Source organism: Sparus aurata, chromosome 16, assembly GCF_900880675.1.
Source record: "Sparus aurata chromosome 16, fSpaAur1.1, whole genome shotgun sequence".
In the NCBI taxonomy this organism is placed as follows: domain Eukaryota; kingdom Metazoa; phylum Chordata; class Actinopteri; order Spariformes; family Sparidae; genus Sparus; species Sparus aurata.
Genome location: NC_044202.1, coordinates 20136849 through 20156023, shown reverse-complemented (window position 1 = coordinate 20156023; position 19175 = coordinate 20136849). Strand labels below are relative to the sequence as shown.

Genomic DNA, 19175 nt, shown 5'->3' with positions numbered 1-19175 from the left:
CATGAAGGTGGGGTCTAGACTTGCGAAGTACCTGGAGTGCAACTGCTCAGCTGCTCTGCAGCCACCTTGCTCCCGCGATAACTTAAGTTCATGTGACATTGAATGTGGAGCAGAAACTACTCCCATTGCAGGGGGTCCAGGGTGTCTAGTATGCTGCTCTGAATGTGGGTCAGCATCGCTTTCTTGAAACACTTCATAATGATTGGAGTGAGTGCTACTGGCCTGTAATCATTCAGGCAGGTGGATGGGCTTTTCTTGGGGAGGGGTACGATGGTTGTGGTCTTGAAGCAGGAGGGAACGGTGCTATGGCTGAGGAAAAGGTTGAGGATGGATGTGAGAACATCAGCCAGCTCGTTGGTGCATGCTCTTAGAGCACGCCCAGGGATGTTGTCTGGTCCAGCTGCCTCGCGGGGGTTGATGTTCCTCAGGACTTTATGTAACTGGCCTGATGAGACAGTTGGTGGGGGGGAGGGGGTCCCATTTGTGTGTGTGTGTGCCTCCTCTCTGTGGTGTGGCTGGAGATCTCGAAGTGGGTGTAGAAGGTGTTGAGGTCATCCAGCAGGCTGTCTGTGGAGCTGATGGTGCTGGTGGTGGTCATGAAGTCTTTGATTTGCTGTAGACCTTGCCACATCAGCCTAGAGTCAGCAGTGGAATAGAAGCCGTCCAGCTTCTCTCTGTACTGCCTTTTGGCCGCTGTGATGGCTTTTTCCAGTCCATACTTCGCAACTTCGTACTCCATCTCATTGCCTGATATAAATGCAAGAGAGCGAGCATGCAGCATGTGACGTACCTGACTGTTAATCCAGGGCTTCTGGTTGGGAAACTTCTTTACTTGTTTGATGGGCACAATGTTGTCGACACAAGTACTAAGATACCCAGTCACATATTCAGCATAGACCTGTATGCTGACAAGTCCTCCAGAGTGGCTTCAGCTTTAAATACATCCCAGTCTGCCCAGTCCAGTCCTTGTAGAACATGTGTCATGGCAGTCTTGACTTCCAATGGTTGCTACAACTCTCATGGATGGAATAAGTTGAACACATGAAGTTAGTTCAATAGTGAATTTAATATATAGGTCTTATGAAATTTCACATTGTATGTGACCCAACAGAATGGAACTCTCAATGCATATTTTGGAAGCAGGCTCTCTTGAGACAATAAAATCTGGGCTTAAAACCCACCTTTTCCCCCTTGTTGTTCTTATTTGACTAGCAAGGTGAACATTTAAGTCATTGGATAACTATTCACCTCAATTTGCTTTATGAACCTACCATTTAGTTATTGTTGCTATATTACCATTCTAAGCTGTATTGACCACGATTAAGAAACATATAGTTATTGCACTTACAGCAGCCAAATCAAAGAATCTAGAGTGCGTTTATATGATGTAAAGTGGTAGAGCCAAAATATGTCATTTTGAATTCAATACTGAACACTGCTTAAGGTAAGATTAACGATTTCTACTTTGTGTTTCTTAACACCCGTCACTGGGTCGACATGCCCACTGAAAGAGCACATGTTGACATTTTCCAAAGCAAATTTGCAATAAGTAAGATGTTTGCCAGTTAAAGAGAAGCTTAATGTCAGCTTTGGTTCACAGGGGTCTCGAAAATTAACAAAATTTTGCTAAAAATGTTTTTTAACAAGGAATATTAATCATAACTGTTGGTGATAACTCTGTCAACTGGAAGTGTTGAGATTCTAAAGTTTTTTTTATGTTGCAACTTGGTGTTCCTTTAGGTTCAGTTTTCAGTTGCTGTGCTCATTGTCTAATTACATTTGGTACAAAGACCGCTTGATTATTATGGGTAGAAAAAGATCATATGTAAGCTTACCCAGGTTAGGTTAGGTTAAAACAGAGTTAGGGTAAAGGTCATTTTGTGTGTGTGTGTGTGTGTGTGTGTATGTATGTATGTATGTATGTATGTATGTGCGAGCGAGGGTGCAGAATAAAACAATATTTTCTTTTATATGGTTGTGAATTAAGAATTTTAAAAATATATTGTTTTGTTTAGGTCTGTGTAAGAATTCCGTTGGTTAGTTCCAGCTTCGATCATGGCTTGTCAGCCAAAAATATAACATGTTTTGTAGTGAGACAGCCCTGCATTAAAAAGACAGTGGTAGCCTTGGTGTATATACACTATCAGGAGTTGGCATTAATGGTCAAAGGTGCAAGTTCTCTCCTGAAAGAACTTCTCAGTGTTGGAGTACTTCACTATGATGTTTATATACTGTACAGCTGATTAACCTGGGTTAAGAAATTTGTGGGAGGGACTTGTTGTTCATGTAGAGGGTGCTAGTGTTACATCCAGATCACATTCTCAATGATCAAAAGGACTCGGGGAGCAGGGTGCTCATTGCATTGTTCATGTATTCCACGCAGGCTCCATCACCCCCCTTGCCCTCAGCTAATGAACCCAAGTATGAGAAGCGCTGGCTGGATGCTGTCTCCCTGCCCCTGTTGATGGCCAGAGTGTCCAGATACAAAGTTGGCACAGATACATTAAGGTAAGATATAATGGTATGATATATTTAACCTCTAAGCTGCACAGTTCACAAGGCACAGTTGTTGGCTTAGCAAGCACTTTTCAATTAGGCAAGAGGACACTAATGCCCATATCTATGCACAGGCATAAATGGCTTAGAAGGTCACCATAGTTATGCAGCTCTGGCTCAGGAGGTGTGACTGGGAGAACACTGGTTGAAGTTGTAGATGAATCTGATTGTTATTATTATTATTATTGTTATTATTATTTTTATTATCATTTTTATTATTATTATTTTTATTATTATTGATTGTAAGGTTATTCAGTATTTGAGTATTTCAAACTGAGAGACACAACACTGTTGGAGTTTTATTGTTTTATAGAAATTGCACAAAGTCATAGCTTACAGATCCCATAGAGCATGCTAATATACAAGTAATACTCAGTAATACCATTATTCATTTTTCCTACACTGTATAAAATATTTTTCACGTTTTCACACTGTAATCTTCTTTTAGTGTTTTAATAGAAGCAGTAATAAAAGTAATGGCTGATAACTCACTCCTGTGTATGTGTTGTACACTAAATAATGATATTAATTGAATAGCTAATAAAAATTACTAAAGACTTTACACAATTAGCATGTTTTATCATATTTTATACTTTGCCAATTTTCCTTGTTTTAAGGTGCAATGTAAAGATTTTTTGTTTAAGGTGCAATAAGGCCCCCAGGCATTTCTTTCAAGACTGACATTGACTTTCCTCCATGTCAGATCAAGTGCATGCTATTATGAAAGACATAACGAGAGTTGATTGTGGGAGTTGATTGAATTGATTGACTTACCCAAATGGAATCCAAACTATCCAGTCTAATATCAGAACTCCATTCTATCGAGAGCCTCCTGGATGATGTCTTTCAGCCAAATTCTTTACTCCTCTCCAGGCTAGGTGTGCTGCCTCAGAATGTGTCCTCCAGTGCTGAGAGTCTGGAAAATAGTGACTCTCTATCTGCTGTCCAGCCTCTCTCCTGGGCACCCGTTGTGAGAAAGAATCCCTTTCTTTCTAAAAGCACCGAACATTGCAGCCGTCTTTTTAGTCTACGTAATGGCTAAAACGTTTTGCACTACTACTGGGCAGGGTTTTATTAGCCAATTTGACTGGTATTGGACCAGACATGACTTGTACAAAATGGATGGCCTACACTAGAGCCCTGCTTGGGACTGTTTTCTTCATCCCGCTCCTGCCCGCTCCCGCTGAATTTCTGACCATTACCGCCCGCACCCGCAACGTGTGTGTTACACTCCCGCGCGCTCCCGCAATGTGTATGTCCACTCCCGCCCGCACCTACAAAACTCTGAGAATTTATGCCCGCACAATAATGGAGATGCATTGATTTTGTGTCTTCTCCTGTCCCGCAGGACCCAACCCCAATGCAGCCCTCTAGCCTACACCCCAACATAAAATGTACTAAAATGTTGATTCAGCATTTTGCTTTTAATTCTGACTGATATCCACCTAATCATGACCCCGCTGCAGAAACCACTCCTGTCCTTAATATGAAAGCATCTCTCTCTGGGTCCTGCTGCACACTCTTCCACTATAGCTATATTGGTCACATTAAACCGTGCCACCTATAGACTCAGCTACTCTGCTAATTCTACAAAAAGGGTTTTTTGGAGTTTGCATTCCACTCACTCAAACAACAAGGTCAAAAACATCATCAATTCAATCAGTTACACCCCTTAACCGTAAATACTGCTGGTACCATCTCCAGCACTTCTGCTATGCTTTTTCTAGTAAATGTGAGTGAAGTTTATTATGAATTACAGATTTGATTTCTTATTCATCACTGAGTCCTGGTGAAGCCCTGGTTATTCTGCCCCACTAACTTAGGCATGTCCCCCTAACTAACCCTTTTTTAATCAACCTAGGCTGTCAGGCCACAAAGGAGGGGTAGCTGTCATATTTATTACCAAGTACAAATGTTCTCCTATGTCTTTTAATACTTTTTCTTCTTTTGACTCTCTGGGTTTTTATTTTAATGTCCAGCATCATGTATTGTAGGGGTGGGGGAAAAAATCGATTCACATAAGAATCGTGATTCTAATCATCCACAATTCTGAATCGATTCATAAACTTCAAAAATCGTTCCTTGGTGATTTTAGTATGCACATTTGTTGCCCCTCCATGTCTGTTTTTACTGCTGACTTTATAAACTGCTATGAGTCTTTCAATCTTGAGCAGTCTGTTAAACATCCAGCTCATGATAAGGGACATATGCTTGACCTTGTGTTGTGTTACGGTGTCCCTCTAAATAACACTGAGTTGCAAGTTACTGATGTCCCTGCCCAGTGGAGCCACAGCCAGAGCTATCAAATAATTTCACCCTGGGATTATTAAAGTATTTCTTATTCTGATTCGGATTCTGATCAGTCTTATCCAGATTGCTTGATGCAGCATGGGATACACCATCAGGAGGAGGGTCATATACTCTCTGCACAGCAGGGAAAACACAATGTGTCTCTCACCTAACAATCTGGAAAGTTAAAATAAGAGAAACACATACACTAGTTTAACAGTTAAAACAAAGATGCAAATTATACAAGTTAATAAAATTCCAGCAGCACATTTCACATGTGGACAGCATTGCTGTATCAGAATCATTAGAGAAAAAGGCAAAGCCTAGAATCAATGGTTGACATGGGTGCAATAACATTCTAGATAAATAGATTTGACAGTGCACTGAGATGAGGCTGCCCAAAACCTACTGCTGAAGAAGACTACAGTGTCAGTCAACAGCAGAAAATAGCTGAGCAGAAGCTGCACTCAAGTACTATGGAGCACTGCAATATGGGATTACAGAAAGCGTACACAACATACTTCCTTCAAACTCAGTATGCTTTAATTACAGCCTGCACAGGATGAGCAAAATGATCAACCTTCCTGCAAACAGAACTGACAAACTCATAGAACGCCAAGGACAATAGGCAATCAGTGAGGAATGAGCAAGGTAAAACAGAGGGCACACCGTTATGAGATCTTACTGAACTGGTATAAGTGTGTGGGATTAATTTGGTATGATGCTCCTGATCTGAAGGCTATAGTCACAGGGTTACAGGTTCACTGAAATGAAAAAAACAACAGTCCATTTCAGTTTGGATTTGTAGTTTTAAGCTCTGGATATGTGATCTAGTCATGAGGCTTGTGTCAGATTGCACTAAAAAACAAAACTTCTTTCATGTTTCTCTTTCATACAAATTAGCTGTGTGTCTGTGTTCAGCAGTGAAAGCGTGATTTCAACACGAGGGCAGAGAAGGTTACAGAGGGAGACATTTCACAGTCTTTTGGCTGACTTTGATACTCAGGCAGGATATTTTTCAAGTCAGACTACATCTTAATAAATCTGCCGGGGGCCGAGCTGCAGCTGAGCTAGTGTTAAGAGGACATGGTCCACAGCAACTGTCCAGAGCTGCCTTCAGAAAACAGCAGCTAGTAAAGCCTTTGCTCATATTGCCTCTGATGCCAACCGAAAGTGAATTTTACCTGTGCAGTTTTTGTTTGACACCGTCTTCTACAACCACCCTAAAGCAGCATATGTGCATTGCATAAAAGTTTTAGAGGTGTGCTAGAGACCTTCTTCAGTCATTAAAGTGATTTCCCGTTTCCTGAGAAATATAATGCCAAAAACAGACTTTTTTTTATTTTTATTTATAACATTGAATATACTTGATAATACTTAGCTTACCTTCTCAAGACATACGAACAGATGTTTGTGCATGTCTATTCCATAGCTATGAAGATGAGGATGCCAGAACTGTACAGGAGACAGTTGCCTATGATACAGCACCTTGATTGAGAACCTTCATCAACATGTTTGTTTAGATAATTTATGATTATCCTTTCTACTCATAATCTTGTTGTGTTATTCACGTTTAGGGCATTTAGCAGATGCTTTTGTCCAAAGTAACTTAAAGTAATTCATACGTACATTCATACACTGATGCCGACCAGCACATCAGGAGCAGTTTTGGGGGTTCAATAATTCACCCAGGGACACTTTGACAGGCAGCGCAGGAGAATTGAACCTGCGACCTTTTGATAAGACGCAGAGTCTAGCCCTGAGCCATAGCTCACTTATTGGTTAGAAGGGTTAAAAAAGATCCTTGCACATATCCAAATAGCAGGTTTCTTAAAGTACCTTAAAACAAAAAATCATACAGTATTGAAGAGTGTCAGCTGTGGTCACTATATAAATTCCAGTGTAATGCATGAAGAGCTACCATTGGAGAAGCTGTTGTTGACTCATGTTCTTGTCTAATATTGATGCGGACTCTTCATATCCACTTGTTGTGGTGTCTGGAAGATTATAAAATGTGTTATTGATCCTTACTTGTATATACTCCAAGTTGGGATGACAAATGGTGTTTGCCAAAGTTTACTCTTTATTATGGTTATGACCCCCGTCAGGAGGTATACCAAAAGAGGTCTAACCTAAACAACCAAGTCAAGTTGCAGTTTAAAAGAGATTAATATGTTAAATGAACAGCAACCCAAACAAACTTCAAACTCCAGCCTCCCAGACCAACCCACCAGGGCTGTCAGAGCTTGGGGACTAACCCTCTACCCAAACACAAAGAAGCAACTAAACCTAACTGAAACAAAGCCATGAAAACTAGACTACCACACCCATCAGATGAACACAAAATAAAATGTAATACCAAAGCCAGCCTCCAGGCTTACTGACGACATCTCTGGATGGAGGTGGAACGAAGAGAGAGAGAGAGAGAGACGGAGCCTAGTGCCCTACCCCCTCTTATTGGTTCATAATCAGTCAGACCGCTTTCGCCTGAAAAGGCACGAGGCCAAGCATCAGTCACAGGTGCATGTCCTGTCCAGCAGAGGGTAAGTTTGTAACAATTACCAAATTTAATTACTATTTACTATTTCTTGGTCTCAGACCAGCCCCTTTGGTCTGTCAGTGAGTTATTCTCAAGCTTTTGCTTAAGCTGTCAAAATGGATACATTTGAAAGGAAAGTAAACATGCAAATATTAAAATGGGTTTTGTCTACCTCACAATTCTTTTGGTTGGTTTCTTTTATAAAAGCATGCAGTCATTTGCATTCAGTATTAGCTAGAATGTTTTTAATTAAGCTGTTTGTTACTTTTGTTAATCACTGTCACAGATTCAGAGCTGAACTCAAATGAATGAATTTCTTGGTGGGATATCAAAAGCAAACACGTTTATGAAGTTAATTATGCTGAAAATGAAATGCCACAAAGCCTGTTTGTTTGCCTGACTTACTAATCAGCAGACCAGCCACAGTTTCCCTCTCATTGCCATTCACATTTTAACTAACTAACTTCCATCATATATTCTTCATGTCTCATCTTGAATGTTGACTGGGTGATATGTCTCTGGTCCCTCTCCAATGGATTTATTACTGCCTAGTCAGCACGCAAGGCACAGTAGTTTTGCTGCAGATGTATGAAAGATCTCCCTCTGCTGTCTCACAGTGAGCATTTTAGCCCTACTCACTGAAGGTGGAAGGGCTTCAGCAGCTCCTCTTGACAAGGTTGTGCTGTCCTGACATTGATCCGCCAGCTGTTTTTTGCTTTGATTAATCTCTTGCCTTCATTTTTTGCACTTTCATCCCCCATTACTGCACGCTCCCTAAGGCTATGCATTAATTGAAAGGGATCTAACCACTACACTGTAGATTCTGCTTCTTATATCATTCATCAGTAGCTCACTTTATCTCTGCAGTGCTCACTGAAAGAGAGATGTTTTGGCATAAAAAAAAAAATAGAATTCAGAACATCTACATGTAATGCTCTATTGTGAAACAAATCACAGTATAAAGTTGCGCTGACACAGAAATAATTTGCACACTTGTTAAATCAAACAATTACATTTAAGTCCAGTGAAAATCTCCCCTGGAGAGTCGCTGGGTCATTACACTGCCAGCAGAACATGAGATTTTAACAAGCTTATTGCAGATACTGTCTGGTAGTCATGCTCATGAGAGGATTTGTTAGGAATGCTGATTTTATAACATCTAACCTCAAAGAAGTGCTGGGAGTGAGAGAGAAGTGTTTGGTTTAGGAGCTGTCTTAGACGATGTCCCTCTTCATGCTGCGCATTCAACATCTTTTGTTTTTGTGTACAGTATATCAGCCTTCAGCTCAAGTAAATACACAATATCACCTCACTTCTACCTACTGTTTTTTCTAGCCATTAAAAATTTGCCTCTGATGTTGCAAATTCTCCAGATGAATGACATTGCTTAACCATCACCCACTGCCTCCATGTTTAGTGACAGCTATCTCTGATGCTGGAAGTATCAGCGTGTGAAAATGCAGTGAAATTAGATGTCAACAAGGATCACATTTTGCTGATGAGTTCAATCTCTTTTAGATGACCTCATCAACACCCCATCGAGTGAGAAAATTAACAGTGTGCGAAGCACTGCGCTTTAAAACCCAGGGCACTCAGAGATGATAGAATCTAAAAAAAAAAAAAGACCAAACGATAAAAAAATAATGTGCTAATTTCTTTTGGCTACCCTTCACAATAGTCTGTGAAGGGTAGCATACTCAATCTGACCTACGAGGTTTGTTATTTTGGAATTTCTTTACCTGTTGGATGGGGATGGTCTGCTAACTCAACGGCAAGCACTGCTGCATAAAGTTGTAGTCTGTGGGTATTGTGTCCTCAGGTCGGGGGCCAGTTTGACTTTCTCCAATACAAACCCCACATTATTATTCCCAGCAATGTCTGTGACTTTAAGATATGCCACTGCAGCAATAGCTTTCGGTCGATGAGTCAGAAAAGATGCATATTTCTCTTCTGACAGCTGCTGAAGGAGAAGTTGCAGTGTAGGGTCTGGAGATGGAAAGATTGGACAGGTCTGTCAAGGACGCTCTCCATGACATCCAGCAGTCCTCCATTTCTTGAGGTAATGGCGCATCCCAGTCACTGTTCTAGGCAGTGAGTTCTCTCAGAAAGGCCTTGCCTTGGATGGTGACCATCGCCACAAACCCAAGAGGATCTTAGAGGCTGTTGATTGTGGATAAGACACCCTGCCGAGTATAGGGTTTTATGATAAAACCCTATACTCGGCGGGGTGTCTTATCAGACTGTTTCCTCTTCAGTACCTCCAATGAGATAAAACTTTTATCTCATTGGAGGTACTGAAGAGGAGTCTGGTTAGAGGTTCCAGTTGAGTCCGAGACTGCATTGTGTCGGCAGCATATTTGCATCGAGGTCCAAGTCTTTAAGGTCGCTTGCATGATCTCTGGACGGAAAAGCGTACATGACTGCTTTGCTGTTTGCTGCAATCTTATGGAGCCTCAGGTTTGATTTGGAGAGAACCTCCTGTGTCTTTTTTAGCAAGGTGACGTGGAACTTGCCACCGCAGGTGAGGGGCTATTACCAAAGATGTGAACCCTCATATGATAATTCAACGTCTATAGTAAGGTCATTGTCTTGAAACCAAACAAAATGAATGAAATTCCTGTCTTTTTCTCTCACCAAAAAACAATAAAACATATGTTCTATGTCTTCAACTGTTTGTGGACTTTATGATCCCTAATCATGTCCCAACCTAGGAGAAGCATAATTTGGGCCTGCGGGTCAATATCTAGGATGAAGCCACTAACTTTAGATGTGCATGATGAAGAGCCACATTGGGAGTTTTGATATCATCCCTGTTGTTAGGAATGTCATTACACTCTGTGAGGCTTGATTCCACTTCATAGCCACTGGCTCTTCTTCCTGTTGATTCCCTTACCCCAGCACATGTTCTCAATGTGTAAGGTGCAGTTGGACTTTGGTCATTAAACACTTCAAAGAACTGCAAATGAACCAGAGACCGGTTGCTCTGTTTGCTTTGTCTCTGTGGACAGCTGGATACACTTTTACAAAAGATATTTTAGAGCAGGATCAGTCTGTCAGATCTTCACCACAGACCTTTGTGCATTTGGTGATGACTTGAGATTGAGGTGTGGTTTCCGCCGTGCTCTGGAGCAGGGTCTGCCTCTTCTTTCCAGGGTGCAGGTCCAGGGTGAAGCACTGTGTGGTGTCTTTCACTTTTACATTCAGCACACTGGAGTTTCATTTTGCAGTTTCTTGCGATATGTGATGATGAAGAACAGCATTTGAAGCACACGTTATTCTCTTTTAGAAATGTCTTCGATCGATCTTCAATGGACTTTTCTCGAAATGCACAACATTTGCGTAGACAACAACCTTTTTATTATTTAAAAAAAATGCAGTGCAAAGAGTGATCAGATATAATGGGATATATCAAGAAGGGGACTTGGTTGTCATAAAGCCTGAAGGCCTGAGTCTCTAAGAGCTAATGGTGTATATTGAGGAAAAGCACTTGTTAAAAAATAAAACAAGAAAGGGAGGTTAAGAGCTACTGGTGTACGTGCAGCTATGCAAGTAGGCGAAGATACTGGAGTCACGTGGGCCAACCTACGAGCAGGTGTAGAGGGTAGAACGGGTGTTTCCAGAGAAAAATACCTGTGTCAGCAGAAATAAAGAAGATTAGGGATTGGTTAAGACCATGTAGCCATGGGAAGACACTCCCAGCTCTGTGGGTTTAAAAGAGGATGCTCAATGCTTAGAACCTCAGATCAGTTTGCTTTGTTCACAGACTTTGTTTGTGTATGATCTTGTGCTTTGTGTGCCTGCAAATAGAGTTCTACTGCACTCAGCCTTGAAAATTCCTGGTGATTTTTATGACCTTTGACATCTTGTACTAACCAAGAAAAGTGAAGTGGATTTACGACACAGGGACTGTTGTTTTTTCTGATTTGGCTTGTTTCGTAGCCTGGCACAGCTTCCAGGCAACCGGCAGATACTCCAAGAAATTACACATAACTCCATGTAAAACTGTTAATTTACCTATTTATACTGCTTTTGTATGATTAAACAAACAAGGTACATCATGTTAATTAGTTTGACTAAATGTTGCCTCCTATTTCCAGTCCTTAAGCTAGGCTAAGCTAACCAGCTACTGTTTGCAGCGTTATCGGTATACATGAAAACTATCAATCCTCTCATCTAATTCTTTTTCAGGAAGTCTGTTTCTAAAGTGGCATGCCATTCCTTTAATCTTCTGACCTCAGCTATAGCTCACAGTACATTCATGAGCACTCCCACGCAAAGCTTGTGCCCATTTGATGGGAGCCAGCTCTGCTTTTGATGTTATAGGAACATTTAATTATTTTTTAGAATAAGTTGACCCTCAACACTGAAAGGAAAAATACGGTCTCACAAATATGATCTGCATTCTCAAGATGAGTATTCATTAAGGGCACCTTCATAGCATCTGTTCTGAAGACGTTTTAATAGTTACATGTCACAAGCTCATAAAAGAAACACTTCTGTTCATATTGGAACACAAGTCTGGACTGGAGTAATGAACAGCCCCAGCTACACCTTGTACAAGATTGCTTTCAATGTTCTGTATGGCTTATGTCTAATTTTGACCTCTACGCTCCTCCAGGTTGAACTGTTTTGAAGTCATCACCATGGATGGAGCCAGCCCCAGTATTCTTCAATTTTGCTCTGCAGCAGAATGCACAGATTGGCTCCAAGCAATATCTACAAATATCAATGACTTGACACAGGAGAATGTAAGTTCATCTCTGAACATTAGAGGCTTGAGTGGATTTTCCTGTGAATCTTTTATTGAAAATGAAGGTGAAAAGAAATTGTGTCATTTTCATACATTTGTGATCATTTTAAAGCGAAACTCTCGCCAAAAAGCAACCAAGGCTTTATTTGGGATTGAATATGAGTCAAACCTTCGTTTAAAAGCATAATTACATAATAAGCATAATTTAGAACACTAAGAAGGCTCGACACAACATGAAACTTTGCTCGTAGCATCACCAGGGTCTCTACTCATGAACAAGAGCATTGAGAACATTGTTTGTATAAACAAAGTTTATGAAAAAGAAGGTTTTTGAACTACTCACGTTAGCTGCTGCATCTCCTGCAGTGTGCGACCTGACAGGCAGGAGAGTAATAGTGAACCGCTCCTCAAGCGTGCCTGTCAGGTCGCACTCAGGGATCGACACTTTTTGTCTGGCATGACGGCGATGCGCAGGAGGTGCAGCAGCTAACGTGAGTAGTTCAAAAACCTTTTTCATAAACTCTGTGTACACAAACAATGTCCTAAGAGCCTTCTTAGTGTTCTAAAAATAGCGATTTTGATGCTAGCGTGTCATGCCCCTAGCTCTCCCGTTCAAAATTAGCGTGCCCAAAACCGAAACTACGGTAAATCTTAAAAGTGCCTCTTTCGTCATAATTATGCTTTTACATGAAGGTTTGACTCACATTCAATCCCAAATAAAGCCTTGGTTGCTTTTGGCGAGAGTTTCGCTTTAAATCAAACTTAACAATTTACTGGAATAATATTTTGTAATGCACTTGATTTTTGTGAGATGTTCTAGTTTAATTTTTACTTGTGGTATTTTATCATTTGATGGGCCTGGGCGATATAGCTTTAAAATAATATTGCAATAATTGTAGCAGTGTTGTAAAAGTACCCCAAAGTCATACTTGAGTAAAAGTAAAGATATCATGATAAAATATTACCTTGCTAAAAGTTGAAAGTCACCCATATGAAGAATACTTGAGTAAAAGTGTGAAAGTATGTACTTAAGGAAATACAATTGACTTTACTTAGTTAATTTAAGTATCAACAGTACAAGTAAATTATACATGTATTTACACAAGTGTGTTAATACTGGCCAGCCTGGCCCATTTATAGTTTTCAATCACGTTACCCGCGCACTGACCTGGATGGCAAAACAGCAGACGCAGACATCGGCTCATACCGGACTTTGCGAAGAAAAAGTAGAGTAGAGAAACCTGCACAGTTATTTAGATCACCTGTCAACCGTAGAAAAGGTACGGTATAAACATTAACTGCGAGTGTTGGGCACTTGCGATCCATATACAGCATATTGCGGTATTTCAGCCGTTAAAAACCCGCAGGTCCCTGCCAGAGCTCGACTTCGGTGACACTTGCGTGTACCTTTTCGAGAATCCATCACCTTATACTGCTGCCAGAATGAAAGCTTATAAAAGTACAGACGGTTATATGTATTTATGATATGAATGTGTGAATGATGCTGTAGTTTGGGGGTAAGAAGTTCTTAATTGTAAAGCAAATGCGAGTACTAATTAACTAACGTTGAACGTTATTGTATTAATATTATGGTATATGTACCCTCGACATCACCCAAAAAATCATCAGCAAAGTTTAACCCTAACCCTCAGCTAACTATTTAACTTTAATTCATTGCAGTTGGTCACCTTGATACACGACAACAAACCATGTCAAAACAATTACAACAGATGTGACTTATGGCTAAAAATCGGACAGTTAATTAAAGTATGTACTTGTTTTTATTTGAGCTTATCATTGATGAATTATTGGCTGCAATTACGTGTGTATTTGGACAGCACCATTGTTTGCCCTTCCTTCTTTTTCGGACGTAATTCGGTAGCAGCAGAGCCCAGGCTTATCTCCTTGCTAGTGATGGGAACGGCAGTTCCTTTTACTGTACTGAATCTCTAGAATCCGTTCATTAAAATGATTCGTTCAAAAGATTCGTTCACCGAATCGTTCAGTGTTCTCCAACTCCCTGAACTGATAAGCAGCCAAACGATCCGTCATTCAGTTCATTAATTAGCCCTGAGGTTCACGTTCACTTACTGAGGGACGGTGCGTTCACAGACTATAGTACATAATCATTTGCTGGAGACGCAGCGCTGCTTTGAGTGGTATACATGCACTAAAATTATTACTGAGTGAAAGTGTCCTCTGTGCACAGTAAAATCACTTAACATGGTGCTACACGGATGTTAGCAACACAGCGCTAATTTTAGCAGTACGGTTACTGAACGTGAATCAACTCCTCTGCCCTGAGTGAGTGAGTGAGTGAGTGACACAGCGCCACTTTCAGCACAGTACGTGAACGTGATTCACGTACTGGCGTCCCTCCCTCGTTCGCGTGTGTGATTGTTCCTGATAAATCCCGCAATCCGGCTTTTCTGACCTGAAAATGAGGCTCTCGTGAATCATGCAAATCCGTTTTTCTTTTTTTTTTGGGGGGGGGGGCGTTGCGCAAGGCACGGTGGTTTTGATGATGACGTGATTTTTGTCGGTTTAATATCACGAGCGAATGGGGAATAAGTTGCACACAGTGAAAGCACCACACCCCAAGTTATCTTGAAATCGATTATTATTGTCATTACTGCTATTTGTACCGTTGAAGTTGAGTGACTGAAATCAGCAGCAGCAGGAGGACGGTCAGCTCACCTCTCAGAGCCTCGCGCTGAATCACTGAGACTGAGCCGACTGGGACCGTCATTAAATTACTTAGCATAAATAAATTAATACAAAATAACTGCTGTTTTTTAGAATATCTTTTACTGAGGTTCTCCCAGTGTCAGCAGCAGGAGGACGGTCAGCTCACCTCTCAGAGCCTCGCGCTGAATCACTGAGACTGAGCCGACTGGGACCGTCATTAAATTACTTAGCATAAATAAATTAATACAAAATAACTGCTGTTTTTTAGAATATCTTTTACTGAGGTTCTCCCAGTGTCAGCAGCAGGAGGACGGTCAGCTCACCTCTCAGAGCCTCGCGCTGAATCACTGAGACTGAGCCGACTGGGGCCGTCATCAAATTACTTAGCATAAATAAATTAATACAAAATAACTGCTGTTTTTTAGAATATCTTTCATGTCATGTGACCCAGTGACTCCAAACCAGCTGCAGATTGTATCAGTAAACTGGACGAGTAAGCAGTGTTGGGAAGATTACTTTGGAAATGTAGTTGGTTACAATTACAAGTTACCCTGTTGAAAATGTAATAGTAGTGTAACTATTTCAATTACTTTCTCAAAGTAATGTAACTAATTACATTTAATTACATTATGATTACTTTTCTTAATTTTGAATGAAATCTCTCAACTGCTAACCATTTTCACATTTTAAGACCTATAGTGTGCAAACCTTTCAGTTCAAAGGTTTAACCATATATTATGAGTCTGACCTTTGGCCTGTACTGCGAAGGAGGCTCACTTCCTCACTAAATGGAGCGACAGCGGGCTGATTTCAGCCAAGAGGAGCAGGTTGTTTTAATGGAGAGAGTATGAGCGATACAAAAAAGCCTGATCACAGCCTGAAGCAACAGTGTTGCGGCAAATATGACAAAAGGAGGCTGATTTTAATTTCTGACAGCTCTACATTGAGCTGCTTTTAAATATGAAGCTTTAGAGCAACAACAACTGTTGTTTTAAACAGTTTTATATTGTTTTCATATATTTCACTGATCGCAATTATAAAATGCCAGTGTGTGTTTTATTGAAAGCGAGGCTGGTGTGTGTATGAAAATAGGTTACAGTGGGTTTTTTAGGTGCTGTAGCTACAAGCAAATCTCATGTTGTCTCTGTACAAAGACCTTTTTAAATGTGAGAAAACAGAGTAGACTACTCAAGATTTGCATTTGGGCAACACGCGGAACAATTAATTTATTCATGGCCACATTAAGTTAAATTATCTGTCCTGCTGCGAGCGCACAACTTCTTTCAGTGGTGACTGTATATAAAAGTAAATAGGCTATAGCCTAATAAATGACCTCCTGAGGCGAGTCGGATCAACAGCTGAGCAGCGTTTCCCCTCAGCTGAACATCTGTAGGCGGAGACGCTCAGAGAGAAAGTAAACAGCAGCGGATCAGCGCGATCTCTCCCTCCGTACAAATGCTCCGTTCTGATCCAGCTCCACTGGACTTTCAAAGTAAAGGTCACGCCAGCTGTAAATGAGTTAAATAGTGAAACAGCGGCGCTTTTCTAGCCGATTTTATGATTAAACTCTGAACAGAACCTGGTCGGGACCAGGTTATGAGCTAAGCATAAGTTACCATGGTGATGTAGTCGGGCTAAAAGAGAGCCACCTTTGTAATACAGGGAAGCCTGGCTTCTGTCTGTATGAAGTGTTTTTTGTATTTCCAGCCCAGGAACATCTTGTGCGCCGCCGACACTGTTGCTGCTGAGTCTGACTGCCGCCGTACGGTTTGTCGGTTGAGTTGAATGGCACATGACCAGAGAGAGCCAATCACAAGTGATAGTTTTGGAAGGAGGATGTTGATATGAAAAAAACTAAAAACAAACATGAATCCAGGGGGGCGAAAAACTATTTGATAAATCCGAGCTTTTGCGCCGATTTTTCAAATGTAACTTAAGTTGTAATCATTGATATTTCCAAAAGCAACTGTAATTTAATTACATATTTTCTCCCAGTAATGTAACGGATTACAATTACGTACATTTTGTAATTAAATTACGTAACGTCGTTACATGTAATTCGTTACTCCCCAACACTGCGAGTAAGACACCTATTGTTATTGTATTTTAGTGCGTCCTCTATTTAATATGAATATTAATATGCAGAAATTATGATGAATTATGATGATAAATGTTATGAATTATTTCTCAATAGCTTCCATGGCATGTGGCTCACTGACTTCTGAAATGCTCAGGATGTTAACATATTTTCAAGCAGCAATGTCAGCTTCTACACTATTTTGTCTCATGTCTTAGATTCTGATTCTGAAATTCTGAAAATGATTTTCTTTTCAAAAATCTCACGAGTAGGTGAGATTTAAAGGGTCATTTTTCACATTTTTTCCGGGGGAGCATGCCCCCAGACCCCCCTAGTGTTGCTAGGTTATCAACTCAGAGCACAGCTGCTATAAAAAAAATTAGGGGAAACACTGTTCTAAGAATTTTGGACATGTGTGGTTTAAAATACAAGGCAAGAAATTATGACAAATAAATCGCACACCTGGCGAAGGAACCTTGTTACTTGGGCCGATACACCGATGAAAAAAATCTCCCTATTTTTCACAACCCAATGTTGGCAAGTATGGAACGTTAGTGACTTTTACTGTGCAGTAAAATCACTTAACATGGTTCTACATGGATGTTAGCAACACAGCGCTAATTTTAGCAGTACGGTTACTGAACGTGAATCAGCTCCTCTGCCCTGAGTGACTGACACAGCGCCACTTTCAGCACAGTACCTGAACAAGATTCACGTACTGGCGTCCCTCCCTCGTTCGCGAACGACCTGCTGAGGAGGTGATTCATGTTCACGCTGATTCAGTGACTGAATCACCTCCTCAGCAGGTCGTTCACGAACGAGGGAGAGACGCCAGTACGTCGTTCGCGAACGACATGCTGAGGACGTGAATTACGTTACCTGCTGAAAATTACGTTTGTGAACGTTAGTGACTTCTACTGTGCAGTAACATCACTTAACGTGGAGCTACACAGATGTTAGCAACACAACACTAATTGTAGCAGTAGGTTACTAGACGTGAATCAACTCCTCTGCCCTGAGTGAGTGACACAGCGCCACTTTCAGTACGTGAACGAGATTCACCTCATCAGCGACAGTTCTCTGTATGCAGTAGGTTCACGAATCATGAACGAATCAGCGCAAACGTGAATTACGTCCTCACAGTTCTGTGTGTGAGTCGCGGCAGTTCCACTCCTTGCCGGCATGCTCGCTGCTGAGCTCAATTGAACTGAGAAAGGAACGAATCAGTTCAGGAAGTGATTTCTTTCACTTCGTTCACTGAAAAGATTCGTTCTTTTGAACGACACGTTCGCGACCGACACAACACTACTCCTTGCCTGTTAGTGCATCCCATATTGCAACCACAATCCATCATTTTTGGAAAACGAAATCTTTTGCCTGCCAAGGTGGCATTCCCCTGTGAGTGTGACATCAAGTGAAAACTATTAATTATTGGAACGGATATTCAGAATTGTTCTGATCATGTGAATCAGCGTTTCCTTTTTTCCCTTTTATCCGATTACCAAAATTTTTTTATTAATCTAAGGGTGGGATACTGTGTCCATGTTTGCAGGATGCAAACAACCAGTGAAACTTTTATATAGCACCTTTTAAACAAATTGAAATGCAATTCAAAGTGGTTTACAAGTGATTCGAAAAAACGTGGTATAAAAACTGGCTTTGAGACTAATGCACACCAATTATAATAAACTGAGAAGTTAAAACAAAAAAAGATAAATCAATTAATGCAAATAATAAAAATGATAAAAATTAAATTACACATTGCATGTAAATTTTGATAAGATTTTTTTAATATGATAATAAAAGCAACAACAGTAAAATGTAAATATTATGTAAGAAATATAATACAAAGAATATAGGGCTATGATAAAAACAAAATATAAACTAAAGTATAAACATGAAAACCATAAAAATGATAAGACACTACATAAAAGCCAGATTGAGTCGATGGATTTCTAGTTTACTTTTAAAAGTATCAATTGTTCCACCTCCTCTCAGATCCTCCGGCAGGCTGTTCCAACAGAACGTAATGGCTTTACCAAATGTTTTTGTTCTGCTTTGTGGAATAACTAAAAGAGAAGAGCCGGAGGATCTGAGTGGCCTTCCTGGCTCATAAACTAAAAGCTTTTGTGTGATGTAGTCTGGTGCAAGGCCAGTGCCTTATAAGCTAATACAATAATTTTAAACTCATTATGAAAACTGACCAGTGTAAAGCCTAAAATAGGCATAATGTGCTCTCTCCTTCTGGTCTTAGTCAGTACTTGTGCTGCAGAATT

General features: G+C 40.6%; 1 protein-coding gene across 2 annotated transcripts in view; it reads left to right on the top strand.

The window, feature by feature from the left end:
• The window catches only part of sntg2 (syntrophin, gamma 2), a 106517-nt gene that overhangs the window by 40459 nt on the left and 46883 nt on the right, over window positions 1-19175 (top strand). For both annotated transcript variants that reach the window (XM_030443549.1, XM_030443548.1), the window contains 2 exons: window positions 2384-2508; window positions 12003-12132. In XM_030443549.1, coding sequence (XP_030299409.1) covers window positions 2384-2508; window positions 12003-12132 — 255 coding nt within the window. The remainder of the gene's footprint in view (window positions 1-2383; window positions 2509-12002; window positions 12133-19175) is intronic.